Source organism: Nanorana parkeri, unplaced genomic scaffold (genome assembly GCF_000935625.1).
Source record: "Nanorana parkeri isolate BGI_ZX_2015 unplaced genomic scaffold, ASM93562v1 scaffold269, whole genome shotgun sequence".
Lineage (NCBI taxonomy): Eukaryota > Metazoa > Chordata > Amphibia > Anura > Dicroglossidae > Nanorana > Nanorana parkeri.
The window spans coordinates 800496-817142 of NW_017306537.1; the positions used below are offsets into that span (position 1 = coordinate 800496).

General features: G+C 43.3%; 1 protein-coding gene across 1 annotated transcript in view; it reads left to right on the forward strand.

Annotated features, from left to right (window-relative positions):
- Positions 1-9696, forward strand: part of POM121 (POM121 transmembrane nucleoporin) — a 20278-nt gene extending 10582 nt beyond the window's left edge. The window contains exons 9-13 of the mRNA XM_018557163.1: positions 422-524; positions 2759-2938; positions 4222-5568; positions 7499-7582; positions 8403-9696. Coding sequence (XP_018412665.1) covers positions 422-524; positions 2759-2938; positions 4222-5568; positions 7499-7582; positions 8403-8503 — 1815 coding nt within the window. The 3' untranslated portion in view covers positions 8504-9696. The remainder of the gene's footprint in view (positions 1-421; positions 525-2758; positions 2939-4221; positions 5569-7498; positions 7583-8402) is intronic.
- The last annotated feature ends 6951 nt before the right edge of the window (positions 9697-16647 follow it).

The window sequence follows — 16647 nt, forward strand, 5'->3', positions numbered from 1 at the left end:
TTCCCCCCTTCGTTGTGTCTTGATCTGGTCAGAAAAGACCTGAACCGGCACCCCTGCAGCAAATTACCTTTTTATGATTCTGTATTGCTGTTATCAGTAAACAATTGATCACTGCTGTAGTAATCTGTTACAGATCTGTCTGATCACAACACTTCTCCTTTTACATAATGTGGAACATTGTTTCTCTGCACTGCTACACAGTGCTCTATGGTGCACTCTAGAATAATCTGAAGCTCAGTAGATGATGCATTCCAGTGCCAAAGCCCAGCAGAGCTGCTGACCATGTGCAGCTTGCTGTGCTCCAATACCTGAATTTCACTGTGGAGCACAGCAGGCTGCAAACTGAGCTATCATGGGCTTGTTGGGGGGGCCAGAGCTCTAAAATTTGCATGGCACTAATTTTTATGGCTTTTTCTCGTAGCCGCCTCCACCTTTGGTTGGATACAGCGTCACCTCAAAAGACTTTGACTCTGAAAAGAAGGCTTCTCTACAGAGGTTAAACAAGGCACTTGAAGATGCAGCTGGTAAGAACTTCATTCTCTATAAAACTAAACCATGATAGCCTTGTTCTGTGACTGCCTGTAGATATCCTGTCAAATGTCTTGGAGAATGACTGACTGCATTTTAAGCTATTTATAGGGCTTGATGCTACAAAATATGTAGGTTCCTATTCCTTGCTGGAGAAATGCCAGTTACCTGCTGTTGTGCTGATTGTTGGATTCCATTTTTTTGTTACTGACCCAGGTGTATGTAGGTATATACATTCACTTGCTGCATATATAGTTGCCTGGCTGTCCTTTTGATACATTAGCTTCTATAATTTGGGACAAATTTAGGGTAAATAGTTTGGATTTGATTGGCTGCATAATATCTCTGGTTTAGTTGTATAAAGCCACACAGAACTAAGAAACCTGCTTTTTAGAAGGTCGTTTCAGCTACCATGGCGGGGTTAAAGCCAAATTACACCAGAACCACTGTTGTGCACTTTATTTGCCTTTGTGCAGTGATATTCATTCTGAATTCCACCACAATGTACCTGCGGGTGTTGCACCGCAGCAGTGTGCTGCCATAAAATAATGCATGCACAATTTTTTGCCAACACATGGCCGTTGGAAGTTTGTTGGGGTGCCAGCAGACCTTCCAGAATGAATGGTACCGCATGTCACCAGCACAACTGCAAATCGATGGTTTAAACTGGCCCTAAGCCATTTGAATTGCAATATACAATCATGTGATCAAACTAGATTGCTTGCAAAATGGTTAGTGGGCCTGCAAAGCAGCAATTCAGAATCCCAGTGCAGTCATGAAGCCCCATATAGAAGTACTGACCCCCCCCTCCCCCAGCTGATGGCATCTTCTACAGGTTCACCACCAAGACACATAGCTCTTCTATACAAAGTCACTATGTAGAAAATGACTTGTATAGCTCACTAGCAACACAACAGTAACATGGATTCTCTTACCCATTGAACTGACTGGAAATCTTCCCTTTTTTTATTTTATTGCACTTTTCTTTTTAGCAGTCTAAGGTATAAAAGTGGTATTTACAGGGGTTGGGGCATAGAACACTGATGTGGGCACTTAGAATGGTCAGCTTTTATTCATATGGTTTAATCCTGTTCCTACTGCTCAAAGTATTGTCTAAAGTTGAGCTTTAATTTGTCTTTTTAACTCCATCGCGACCACAGACGTACCTAGTAAGTCGGTGGCGGCATGGCCCTGTAAATAGACTGCTGGCTTTACAGTAGAAGCGATTCTGGCTCCCTGGGCAAGGTGACCGGCATGTTGGATGTCTGTGGGAAGCTGGGGAGGAGAGCCGCGAACGTCTATTCACTGATCTCCTCCCAGCGCTATGGGACAGGGAGTGACACGTATTGCGTCACTTCCGGTCCCTGAGCTTTCATTGCTTGGCTCCTGAAGCTGAGCAATAAGCTATTGAAATGCAATCTGCACTTTTAGTTTTTAAAGTGGAAGGTGACACTAGGTCTTTTGGACCCCCAGTGTCACCTTTTAGAGGATCTGTCGCCACCAATATGCTATTGCATGTAAAATGGTATGTAAAAATTGAAGAGAAAAAAACTCTTTAAAGGCCCCCGTGAGCGCATTCACGCAAACGTGTCGGGTGCTCTTATGTACAAAAACTATCGCCCTTCACATGTTTGGTATTGCTGCGCACGCCAGATTAAGAGCAATAATTCTAGGGCCAATATTTGTATCTCTAAACTGATGACCTGAAGGGGCTTTTAAAGCGTTGTCTATGGACTTTTTGGGGTACTTTAGGAATGTGACCATGTTTCCTGTTTAAACATGGTCTGAAAAGTAAAGTTGGCCTTTAATGCGCCTTGGGTGACTGGACTTAGACTATGCAACTCACTCCCCAGGTATAATGTCCTAGACAAGTGTTTGTGAATATTTTGCTGCAAATAAAACAGATCTTCCCTTTTTTTAGTCCTTTCCTAGTTGAGATTAAACTGTGTAAGTAATAATGTAATCTAAAACACTGGTGCTGATTTTTACTGCAGAGGCTGTTATTCTTAAGTTAATGTTGGTAAAGGTGAATGAGGTAAAACTGTTCACTTTGAACACCCAATCCTGCACTGGCATTTTTCCCCAAAGTGAAATGATTTCAATTTGTAAAAGTGAACATTCCCTTTCCTACGGTCAACAGCCTCTGCTCCTTTAGTAAATCACATTTTACAATCCATGAATTTTCTGAAAGCCTTTTCTCCTTTTTTTTTTTTTTCTTTTTTTTTTTTAGGTTCAGCTCCAATCACCGCTGCACCCTCTGTAACTGTAGCAAATACCTTAGCATCGTCTTCTCTGTTCAACCTACCTACAACAACCGCAGCTGTGGCACCAACTTTACCAACCTCCACTGCTAGCAGTAACCCTCTCCTTCTCAGTCTAGCTAAAATGCAGAATAAGGAGGAAGTACAAGGTACATTAGCTGACAGTATGTGAAAATTATGTTGTGTAGACCAAGCCTTCCCTTGCAGCTCTCCCTAGACATGGTTTGTTCTACTACATTATATTCTATTCAAGTCTAACTTTGTTGAAATGCATCAAATACGTAAGAGGTTATATTTCACATTTTGGGCAGGTGCCCTCACTCTAAACCCGTTAAATAGACTGGAATATTGATTTGGGTGATGTATTCCAAAAATCCTTTAAATATCTTTCGTTCCGTGTGTGACAAACGCATGCTGTAAATGGGGAGAACTCCCAGCGACCACAGGTAGGTACAATTATAGTTTTCTAGTGTGCAAACCATATTCACAAATGCATCTGTCCATGTGGAGTATATGTAATACATTTCCAGTCGCATGTAGTTGCAGTCAGGAATTAAGTTGTGGGAGGAAATGCACACCTAGTCCTATTTGTAAATCTCTAAACGTCTTGAACACCATCCAGGTAGCACCTACTTCAAACATCTGCAGATTAGGGGGTGTAATGTACTGGTATATAAAGATGACAAATCTATTCCATCTGTGCAATGAAAATCCACATCGTGTATATGTTGGGCATAGACGGAATTAAAAATGGGCTTTTAATGTACATCTGGTCCATGGATCAAAATGTGACCAAGTGCTAAATGCACTTGGTCCCTTGGGGAATTATAGTCTGGTTTGTTTTAGAAGGTAGTGATAACTTTCAAATACCCAGTAAAGAATCTCCTCATTCAATATTTTTTAAATTGAAGGACTACTCTGTGATTCACAGGACTGTTTTTTTACAGCTATATTTATGATATGCATATTCATTGGAGGACCATCACATTTTATATAGGATATTTACTGTGTATGGATATAGAAATATTTTTCCTCACCTGCTTGGCTTGATATGTAGGGGGAGTGTTGGTAGGTTATGACATTATCCTTTTATTAATGGTGTGGTGTTGGATGTGTTGTGTGGCTTTTTTTTTGTTTTGTTCTTTGAAAATTAGTTTGAACAGTTGTGCTAACATGCGACTTAAAAAATTACAACTGCCACTATCTTATTCTACAGGGCCTCTGCTTTCAGGAAATGTTTAATTCTGGGGGAAGGGGGGTTAAGTAATCTTCATACCTAAAATGTGCATTTTAGCCTGTGCAAAAACTGCTCTGGCAGTGAAAGGGTTACAGTACATAATGCACATTTCAAGATTTGTATCATTTTTTTTTAGTCAAATTTGAAGCATAAAATACCCAGTTTAAGATGTTCCTGAATCTCTTGGTTTTTCAGCACCAGCACAGAGTGTGAATACAAACACCCCAAATGAAAAAGTCCCAACATCGTCTTCATCGTGTTCCGAACCTGCAATTCTTGGCCTCGGCAATCCTCTTAGACAACCTTCTCTTTCTGCTCCAGCAGTTACAGAAAGTTCCATCAATGCACCACCCCTACCATCTGATACCCTGAAGTCTAGTCTGCTTCAGATTCTTACTAAACCATTGGAAAACGATTCACAGTCTGGTTTTAAGCCAATTTTCCCAACAAGTGCGTCTACAACACCCCTTTCGGTTTCCTCAACTGGGCCGTCTACAGCTTCAAATTCTGTTTCTTCAGCAAATACTTTCAAACCAATATTTGGAGATCAGAACAGTCAGCCAGCACCGGCATCAAGCACATTCAAAGCAATATTTGGGGATTCTACAGCCCAGCCACCCGCTTCTTCATCACCTCTCACATTCCAGATGAATTCTGCATCCACTGCTGCCAGCTCATTGTTCTCTGGATTTGGTGCCAAAAGCACCAATACAACTCTCAGTACAGAGAGTACCACTAAGCCTTCTCTGGCTCCCCCCTCTAGCAGCAGCAGCACTACTAACAACTTTACTGCATCTATGTTCTCCTCAGTGGCAACAACTGCTAGTGGATCAAACCCTGCTGCAGTAAACTCCTTTCCTGCAAGTAATGCACCTTCAGATTCCCAAGCCAAACCATTTGTTTTTGGACAGACGCCTACCTCGCAAGCTACTTTAGGCTTAAATATGTTTAGCAGCACCCAGTCTGCACCTACAACAGCATCTCAGCCCCATCAGCCACCATTGTTTGGATCGAACACCTCTGCATTTACAGCTACGATAGGTTCAAATGCCCCTGCATACCCGACTAACTCTGGCACATCTGCATTTAACAGCATCTCAGGGAGTGGCATTCAAGCAGAAAACCCTGCACAAAATTCTGTTGGTTTTGGGTCATCTGCAGCTCCATCTGCATTTGGAACAGGCACCCAGCCAGGTTTTGGAAGCACCTCCCAGCCAACATTTGGTGCTAATGCACAACCAGCATTTGGTGGAAGTTCTGCTTTCGCATTTGGAAATGCTACTCCCGTTGCCTCCAAAGTACCCTTTGGTAATATGAACAGTACCCAGACCAACAGCACCCCTGCTACAAACCTGTTTGGATCAAAACCTTTCCCTTACGGGGAAAACGCTAACTCTGTTCCAGCTTTTGGTACACCAAATGCCACACCTGCCCAGACATTGGGTTTTGGGAACTCTTTGGCTCAGAACAGTGCTATCACAAATCAAAGCACACCCTTGAACTTTGGGACACCGGGACCAGCTGAAAACAAGCTTGCTTTTGGTGAGTGGCCCTTAATGATTTTCTTTCAAAATCTTCCTCTGCAGTTATGTGGTTAAGAGAAAAATACATACTGCTTCTTTCTAAAGCAGGAGTGTCAAATGCCAACTTAAGGGCAATGTTGAGGGTTGCGAATAAAATCGGGGGCCGGACATTAAGTAAAACGAAACGCTGCTGCTTGCCACAGTACAAAGCTTTGGTCCACTAATCATTGTCAGGCCTGGTGTCCAGTGTGTGAGGGCACTAAGTGTCAACAGTCCCTGTCCATTAAAGGGACACTGATCACTGACACTTGTAGTGTCCTCACACAGGGCACCAGGATTGTTGTATAATATACAGGGACTGATGACACTTATAGTGCCCTCACACAGAGGACTCCAGGGCTTTCCTGTAAGAAGACTGTCCTGGTGTGCTATGTGTAAGGGCACTACAAAGGTCAGTGGTCCCTGACCATGATATGATGCTCCTATGTGCATATTAATTGGACAGGGACTGCTGACGTCTATAGCGCCTTCACAGACTGCAGGACCAGACCAAAGGCGCAAGAAACCTGGGGCCCCCTTTACAGCTCCAAGCACTGGCTTGTAAAAAGAAAAAAACCTGCTTGCTGGTACACAGCTCGTGACCGGCGTGCCTGAGAAACTTGTGGTAGGCCAGTTGTGGCCCCTGGTCCTTGTATTGACACATGTGTTAGTCTGCTATAAAATCACCCCAGGATGTTCTTGCCTGCAGTACCTTTTTTTAAAGCCCCCAACCCCCCTTTCCCCCTCCTTTTTATATAAAGGCTGTTTTTTCTTTTCTTAAATGAGCGCCGAGAGCGGGGGACGGAGCGTGGAGTGCGGCGGAGACTGAGCGGATGTAACCCCATACATGCGGATTCAACCCCACATGATCGCACGTCCCGGGAATCCCTAAGTCTGCACCAACCCTAAAGGGTCAATTCACTTTCCTAAGTAATTTGGGAAAATGTGATTCCACTGCAAGTTAATTAGTCTGTGTGAATGAGGCCGTATGCTGTTTACCTCACCTCCAGAATGCTGCTGTGAAAAATGTCCCTTTTTTATTCATGCCATTGAGTAAATTCAGCCTCTTCAGTATCAGACCTGCGGCTCTCTTACAGAGAAGCGCTTGTGTCACTTTATATGCCCTCCTTTTGGAAAATGACCTTGTGTAAACCAGTCACGGGGAGAGGTGGGGCATATGTACAACACGATTGCTTCTCTGATAACAGCCACGGCTCTTGTAGCTCTGCAGCACTAGAAGTACAGCGCTGCCTGTACTTTACAGCATGAAGTACAATTTTTACAGTACACAAAGCAATCTGGACATGGGATAAACTGCAATGAGCATCAGCAGCCAGACATGCAGAAGTGCCATGGCAAGAGTGTTTTCCAGAGGATATTTCTCAAGTGTTAAAGAATATTCATAGCAACACTTATTTTTAAGCGTCATGCCAGCTCTGGAAATGTAGGGTTTAGTTTTGTCTTTTTTATTGTAACTTTTACTACTGTGTGTAAATACAGTAAATCTGGTTGTCCACCTGTTGTACCTTGAAACCCAGGGTGCACTGCAATGCTCAGTGTAGACGGCACCAACCATACTAGTGAAATGTTGAGGGAAGGGTTAATGCTAATAACCAGCAAGTTTGTTGGTACTTGCATTACAGGGCACAATGGGGGTTTGGGGGGCAGAGCTCGGAGAAAGCTTCAAAGGGTGTGATGCAGGGGATTGGATGTGGCGTGGAGTTGACTGCCTGTCATAGTAAGTAGGACATTAAAAAGCTAAATCCCCAGGTTTGCAGAGTTGTAGCATAGAAATGTGGCACTTCCAAAATCTATAGCCATTGTCCCATGTGCATGCTGAAAGGTGAACAGGTTGGGCTTCCTGCCAGTGTGTGCCAGACAAAGCTTTACTGACTTATTTCTCACATCAGGTTCTCAGTTTGGCCAGAACTCCTCCGCTGGACCTCTTCCATTCACAACTTCTACTCCTGCCTTGGCCTCCCCTGGTTCTTTTGGTATGTATTTCAATATTCTGAAGTGATGTTATTTGCAGCACTTCACTTGTAATGGCTTTAAAGTGGATCTGAATTAAACAATTGCTTTGTTAGTCTCTTCTGCTGAAGGAAAACTCTACCTGTCCTAGCAATTTCTAATTTCAGTGCAGTGTACATGCTCGGCATCGGTAAGATGGCGAGGGTTCAGCCAGGTGCTAGAAATGTCACTCCAACACACATGCGCAGTATGTTCTGCATATGTGCGCATTGTGACAGGAACTCCTAAGACACCAGCTGTAAAATACATTCCATAAAATAGCCCGGCAAACACCACTGTTGAAGAGAAATCCTCTGACTTCTGCACTGACTGACCTTTAGGTGTTAATAAAGAGATGTCACCAGCACACCAGACTCCTTCAAGGATAGTCTATCGTGAATTGTATTCAAAACTTATGTCCAATACACAAGCGCTTTCAGGACCACACCGGATCCCTTCATCAGCCATAGGTCACTGCTATACCTGATGAAGGGATCCTGTGTGGTCCTGAAAGCGGTAAGGAGTGCAACAAACCTTTCTCTTCATATCCTGACCTGGTGTCATTTATTTTGTCCCTGACAATGCTCAGTAGTTCCTGTTCCACTTCCACATTGTAAGTCTGTTGCTGGCTACCTCCTCTTTAATAGAACTTTTACAAGCAGCAGTGGAAGCGTCCTCCTGTATAGATATGGTTTGCATAGAAAACTTTGATTTGCATGCAATTTGTTGCAGCTGTAATGATGGTACCAAACATTACCGCTCTTGTAAGTTGCACTAAATGTACCAATCCCTTTTCTGTTCTAGGCCAAGGTACTCCAGGAAGTTTCTCAATTGGTTTAATATCCAAACCTTCAGGAGCACGGCAGAGGGTAATGGCACGTCGTCAGCACCAGCGGAAGAAGTGAATGCTTTGTTTGGAAGAGTTGTGTGCTCCTCAAAGACTGTGTGTTTTTTTGTTTTGTTTTTAATATATAAACGAATCTGAATGGATAGACGCCCTTTGGTGCCAATAGGTTGTGAATATGTAACACACATGTCAGATCTGTAACCTTTTTCATGCAAGGATTGACTATTGCAATGCCAATGGTAATCCTTTTGATGGGTTAAAACAGCCGCAATTGTGACCTGCAAAATGGCACCAATGACACTGCCAAACTGCATCATCTACTGTCTCGTGCATGTTACCACTTTCTCACCTCCATGTCATGCACTTTCCAATTCGGACTGAACAAGCATTGTGTTGCAGGGAAGCGCAGGATTCTGTTCAACTCTGCAAACATTTTTTATTTCATATATCAGTTCTTGAAGATTCTGTTTACTGTTAAGTGTGTTTCTTTACAGTGCCTTTTTATTTGTGCCTCCGCTTCATCTTGCTAACTTATTCAAGGTGTTTTCCACCTAGTAATGAGCAGTGTGAATATGTTCAGCGAGGCAGGAGGGCAGAAGCCCGAGACTGCTACAATTCTGAACTGTTTATAATGAATGTTTTCTGCCCCTATTTCCAAAATACTGAAAACTGACTTGATGTCTGTACTAGACTTGCCCAATGCACTGTACACTTCCCATAGTCCTTCACGTAGACTGTGAAGAATGTCATCTACTCTGTTTTCCTGGATACAGACCACTTCCTGGCAATGGCTTACAAAGGTGTTTTGAGCCAAGCTGGAGTGCCTGTATCTCCTGTAACTCCTGATGCTGGAAGCTGTTAATGATTTAGATGCTGTGTATATATTTTGTATTCCTAAGCTTTGGGATGCTAAGTGTTAGGACTGTCTTTCTGTACAGTTCCTTCCCCTTTGGTGCAGACTGTAAATTAATTAACAAGCCGGCAAGATCTTAAATTATGGCTGTCTGTATTTGTCAGTTATTTATCTGTGTTGTGAAAAATTGTACTTGTAAGCTACCTCTAAGGGGAAGATTGGGAGTGTTAAAGCATGTTCGAATGAGATTGTGTGGTAAGTGAAATAGTAATCTAATGTGTGCTCTGCCATTTGACCATTTTGTTTTTTAGAGTGATCGCTCTATGAATGAATGAACCTGCCAAGCTTCTAGGGCTTTGTTTTCCATTGAGCCAGGACTTTAAAGTGGAAATTTAGCCAAATTGCTAAAACACCGTTGAGATGCATATGTGGAATTCTGTGATTTCATATACTTTGCAGTGAAGTAGTCAAGCCAGATGGTGACATACTTATTGCAGCATCCAATTGCCTTCCCACTTCCAGCCTGCTTATTGGGCATGAGAATTGCCATGCAGGTGAAATCTCCTGTACTCTAAACCGGTTTAATTGACAGTACTGTAAAGATAAATTGAGCTTGAATTGGCCTCCAACTTAATTTTGCTGTGATAAGCTAAACATAAGATTTCTGGTGTAATATATATTTTTGGGGGTTATTTGCAACTGGGCTAATGATTTTTGCTTGGATTTCCACTTTGAAGTGTGTAATTGCATCCCTAACAACAAGGACATTTGTGAAAAGTGAGGCGACATTGGCGTGAAAAGTGAGGCGACATTGGCGTCGTAGTATTGCTTGCACCAGATTATGTAATATTCCTTTATACCCAGCTTGTTGCCATGAGGAAACTAGTCCCATAATTTTTTTCTATGTAGACTGCAAGGTCTATAGTCCTTCCATGTCAAAAAGCAAAACCGAAGCATATTGGGTACACAGGACACTTGGTATTAGCGAGTGTAACAAACACTTCCACTTTTATTTGCAGTCTTGAGTGGAGAGATGAACTGAGTTTTGCTTATAGGGAACCTGTTGGGTGCATACGTTCCTGGCTACCCCAACTTCCCTCTGAGGTGCATCAGTTTCGGGAAATCTGAGGTGATATTCTGTAGCCAGGGTTGGGGAAAAGGGCGGCTTCCAGCCAGGTAAGCATGGAGGCCAGATTTTTCTTTTTACCATGGAAGCGTATGCATATGTTCTACATCAAAGCAGGACACAGAGCATAGATTAAGAGGAAGCATTCCTACAACCAAGCATATAGAATCTACAGCTTTAACCCTTGTCTGGTGTATGTGTAGAAGACCCAAAATATCCAAATGTGTGTATTTACCAGCTCCAAGCCCTGTAGCAAGGCAGTAGTCCTCATCTCTGCTGTAGATTGGTTCTGTATGGCTTTGTGTATGTTTGGCAAATGTGTATATATTGGGAAGTTTGCAGTTTGCCTGTATTTAGGATTGGGAGGATTTTTAGAATTTTTTTTATAAATTGTCTTATGTCTTAACTCATTTTAAATAAAACAATTGCTTGTATTGTCTTGCATGTCCTGTTGTACAATGACTTTTAGAACCCAGAATTGATGCAAGCCACATACAGGCCATGATCCTGTACTTCATGTAGGGTGTATATAGAGCAAATATTTGGATGGATTAAGCTATTGTTAAAACCCCTGTTGCGTTTTGCGATCGCTGTACCAGTTGTGAATTTCCTTTTTAGCTACTTTGTTCTGTAGCCACAACAGGAAATGAGGAGTTCTCTCTAGAGCAGCGGTTCTCAACCTGTGTAACCTCAGGACCTGCATTTGTCCTTGGTCATTAAGTTGCGACCCAAGCGCGTTCCGGTGCATACAATTGAACTGTGGGCGGGAGGTGCGTTTGGGGTGCCATTCAAATGAATCGCAATGCAACACGCATCCCACACCAGAATGTGTGGTACAGTGCATTAATCGTCCAGGACTGTTCAATTAACGCACTGCACTAGTGTGAATGGGCCCGCAACCACTGCCACCATTTTTTTCTTTTTTTTTAAGACCCCCCCCCCAGTCTCTCTACCTTACAAGAACCGGAGTGGATCCTAAGCCTGGGGTACAGTGGGGGCTGCAGTGCTGTGACGGAGCTCTATCCATACGTGCATTGCTTGTACAGCTCCCTTGTGTGTCCTTTTAAAGGTCCCGGGAGCCAGAATGTGACGGCACTCCGGTCCAGGCACCTCTACAGGACATGCGAGGAAGCTGTAAGCAATGCACGTATGGATGCAGCTCCTTGGTGGCCATAGCTCTAGGCCACCACACCTTAAGCTAACACTCTGCGTGAGAACCGACAGTGCTGCTTCCCTGGGGGGAGGCTGAGAAGCCTCTCACCTAGAAAAGTTGAAGGCATGCGACGACCCACCAGTTGAGAATAAAGGCTCTAGAGGGAAATTTCCAGTTGTCACCAGAACAAGTGTCCCAATTTTTGCTCTTGTCAGTATTGGCATACTTTTTTCTTTTGCTCCCTAATCACACCATTTCACTGCTGGAGCAATACCTGTAACTTTCACATATGGAAGGGCATTTGACTTATCTTGCCATTGGACAGAGTTGGTAGTTGGCCACCCGTAGCTGTCATAGGGGCAGAGAGTTTGCAACGTTGGGCCAGCGTTGACAACTTGGAGTCATCAGAACGTCTTCAATACAGATCTAAGGGATGCAAACACAGCTGAAACCGCTTAACTACACCTTTTAATGGATTCTAAATCATGTACAAAAGCATGCCACATTTGCCCACTAAAGCCTGTTGATCCTGGCCCTTTTCCAGGGCTTAACTATTCACCGCTGTGCTGCAAATTAAAAGCTGCTGGTGTGGCCACCATTAAGGTGCCCATACACATTACGACCATCGCAAGACTTTTGTCTTGCGATGGTCGGTCGTATGCTTATTGAAAGCTCGTACGATCTGCCCACCTTGGGCGGGTAGATCGTATTTGCGATCATCGAACGCCTGCCCCGCTGAGGGGCGGGCTTCCGATGACCGCAATGCAGAACGGGCAGTGTGCGCACACCGGCCCGTTCCACAGCTGTCGAACGAGCAGGCTAGAAACCCGCCGACAATCGTACGATTCTCGGTGGGTTTTCGAGCATGCTGGTTCGACAAGACGTGCGACCGTACAGTAGAAACGGTCGCACGTCTTCGTTCACACTGCTCGATTCTCGTATGATCGTGGGATTTCTCGTATGAGAATCGAGCAGTTTATGGGCACCTTTACAGTGAATCAGTTTGTTTTTGCTCTGTTTTAAACAAAGCATGGTTTTCCCAAAGCTGAACTTTAGGACCAACAATTTTATTTTAACATATTCCCCCGGCGCTTCGAATGATTCAGACACTGCATTAAACGTTTCCACTTTGTGGTCAAATTTTGAGAAATTGCGCTAGGTTAGTATAACCAAACATACCTAAAAATATTTACTGGTAACTCTATTTCCATAGGCTGTTCCAGGGCACGCATGTGAACAAGCATGACCAGCCCCTGGAGCCAGGAATCTAATACTACATATTTCAAAAAGTTGGTCCCAAGGATTGTGCAACTTTGTATTTGCACATAAACATGGAATGTGTAACTAAAAGGCAAGGAAAAATAAAATACAAAATATGCACAACATAGAAAGACTGTTGGAAATGGTTACTGGCGCTACTGCTTTTCTCCAATTCTTTTTGTGGGGCAGCAGAGAGGATAAGTGAGAACTTGCGTTTGTAAGGGACCACTGTCTGAAGAACCCTCCTTGCAAAAGCTCCAGCATCATCAGATGGTTAAAAAGTTGAACAGCTAGACCATGTAGCAGCATGACAAATTTTGGTCCATAGTTGCACTGGCTCACTTGTATCAGGAGGTTGATGGAGCTCTAGTAGAGTGTGCCATGAGGGTGAATCTTCCATGGCAGATTAGGAGTCTTTGATAGCCTGCATAATCCATCTAGTGATGGTATTCTTAAAAACTTGCTGACCTTTTTCCAGAGTGCAAGACAAAAAGGGCTTCTATTTTCCTATGGTGAGATCTAAATGTAAAATGCAAGTTCTCACATCTAACAGATAAAACCTGTTCTGACAGTTGCAGGTTGAGGACAAAAAGAAGGTAAAATAATATTTTGATCTATGGAACTTAGAGGATACTTTGTGCAGAAATCCTGCATCGGTCTTGATAACCAAAAACCTGCAGCAAAGGTCCTCGGAACAACAAGGCCTGAATTTCACTCTTGACTAGCTGTGAAGTGCTTCTAAGTGGGCTGTGTTACGTTAAAGAATGTGAAGGCTCAAAAGGATTCCTGACCAGACCATGGAGCACTAGAGAGATTCAATTTGGGGAAAAACTTTGACTGCCAAGGGTCTTGACATAAAGGCTTCATAGGGTCAACTGCTAACTAATAGCCAATCGCTTGTCCACCCCGTCCTAAAAGAATTTTAGGGGATATTCATAAAAGCTTTATTCTCTAAATATCAAGCTGAAAACAAGTCGGCTTTTTCCATAAATGGCTCTTGTAACTTTTTATGCTGGACAAAAAGTGTCAATGATCCTGCACTGCCAGAGCCTGGAAAACAAAGGCTTCTTTTTGCCAAACAAGAGCAACTAGGATAAGAGTTGTAGTTTCTCCCTAGAATTTGCTCAGATCAAGTGAAAAAGGTCTGCACAGAGGAAATGTAACACACATCTGGAAAGACAAGGGCTGAGCAAAGGTGTCTATCCTGGAGGACCCTCCCCCTCTCTCTTTGTGTAGTAAGTAGAAAACTGGAATATTTTGCGTTTGAACAAATAAAGTCCACGTGGATCTGTTTTTACTCTATGGACTGGCTAAGAAGCTTCAAGTTGAGGATTAGGCAAAACTGGGCTAAGCTTTTGTGAAAATAGCTTGATTCTCCTCCTGCTTTTGGGCCTGGAATGAGCACTAACTGGTTGACCTGTTACCAATTAAAAAAAAAAAAAGCAAAAGGCTACCTGGGCACCAATATCCAGGGAATGTGTGATCTTGGGGCTTTCAATTCATGCTCATAAGAATAGATATACTGACAATGAAATGCATACAAATTATTCCATTTATTCATTTCCATTAAAAACTAACAATAAAAAGGCAGAATAAAATCTGGAAGCAGTACAAACCCCCCAGGACCTTAACTATATCAAGATGGTTTGGTTATAGTATTCTTTGTTTATAAATGATGGTTATAAATATTTTCCTCTTCAATGGCTTATTTATACGCTGAAGCTATAGTGGTGCTTGGTCCTGATTTCTTAACATGGTCCATGCTTTGGCTTCCTCAGGAGAAGAAATATCTTTATCATCACACAAAATACCTGAAACATACATGGTATTATATATGCTTCAAAATGACGTAACCTGTGGGTGCCAGCCAGAAACCATACTGCACCGGATTCAATGGGAAAAATAAAAATATCCCCCAGCCCGCCCCTTAATACTCTCCCAGGCAAAGCTCCCTACTGAGGTGTGGAGTTTGTTAACCCCTTCGTGACTGATGACGTACAGTGTACGTCGCCAGCATCGGGGCTGTTTAAACAGACTCCCAGCGACTTTTGCCGCCGGGAGTCTGTTTTAAACTTGTAGAGCCGACTGTCGGCTTTACAACAGAAGCGATTCTGGCGACTTACCTGTCGCCAGATTGCTTCTGTGTCCCGTAGAAAGGGCCGCCGGACACCGCCACGCTTGCCGGGCTCCGTTGCCCCTCCTACTGGCCCGGGACCGGCGTCCTTGGTGTCCGCAGGGAGCTGGGGAGGAGGTCAACGAACTTCCGTTCATCGATCCCCTCCCCGTACCCCCCCATGTGATAGCAGTCAAAGTAAAGTAAAAAAAAGTTTTTTTAAATTAAAATAAATCTAATATTAAAAATAATTTTTTTAAAGTCCCCCGCCCCCGTGTCGCCATGTAAACACGCGTTGGGTGCGCCTACGTATGAAAACGACGAACGCGCTACACATGTTGCGCAGGCCGGAGTGAGAGCAATAATTCTAGGGCCAGTATTTTGGGGTATCTCTAAATTGATGACCTGTGGGGGCTTTTAAAGCGTCTTCTATGGATTTTTTTTGGGGGTACTGCAGTTTTTCGCCGTTTCACAGACGCACGCAATTTGTAACCTGGGCATGTTGGGTATCGTTTTACCCGTTGTAACCTCATCTTTTATATTTCATTTTAAAAATTGGTATTTTGTTGTTTTGGGGCTTTTAATTAAATTTTTCACTAAATGTTGGGGTTTAATAAGGAGTTGCGCTAATATTGCGCAACATAAAAATTTGCAACTACCACCATTTTATTCTATAGGGTCTTGGCATTCAGAAAATATATAATGTTGGGGTGTTTTAAGTCATTTTCAGGCCTAAAATGTGGAATATAACATGGGTACAAAAAATGAAAAAAAGCCTCAGTCATGAAGGGGTTAAACGAGGATGGACAGCTGGACTTCAGACTGCATTAAATCACCTAATACAGCGTCCAGCCGTCCTCCCTCTTGTTAGATGCGGTAGAGCTGTCCATATTCTTGCATCTAACCAGAGGGAGGACGGCTGGACGCTGTATTAGGGGATTTAACTGAAACTCTATAGGGAGCCCTGCCTGGGAGAGAATGTGCAGAAGCCTAAACTTTGCAGCTATGGTTGAGTGATTACAGTTGCAATGCTTTCCAGGTCTGAATTCAAAAAAATTAAGAAATGTATATTTACAGGAGAACTATGAGGTAAGTGGTTTACCTCATAGTTCTAAGGGTCACGGGAGGACACAAACTAGCGTCCTCCCATGACCCAAAGCTCAGTATACCGCGAGCTATACTGAGACCGCCGCAGCCGGGACAGATCTCGACATTACTGTCGAGAGACACCCAGCTGCGTGATTGACAGCTGGCTCTGCCTATCTAGAGGCAGAGCCAGCTGTACCCTCCCCGTCCGTTCCGCCAGTCCGCGCTGGAGGATCTGGGAGGGGGGGAATCCCTGCAGGGAGCCGTGAGTGACAGTCACGGCTCTCTGCAGGGAGATGATCGAGAAGTGAAAAATTACAATAGACATGACTTCCCACGGCCCCCTCCTTAACATTACATAGCGGGAAAGCTAGTTAGGATATTAAAAGTGTATTTCAAGTTTTATAGGCAAAATGAAGAAACCCCCCACTAGAGGTTTGTGTTCCTATTAACAGCATATCTAAAAATAATTTTCTAGAAATATTTCTTAACGTTTACATCTCTCTATTTTGCAGGTCTTTGCAAGTTTCTCTCTCAATTTCAGTAACTGTGAACTCTGTTCTAATAGAAATACAGATCCCCTCATTAATATACACCGATCAGTCATAACA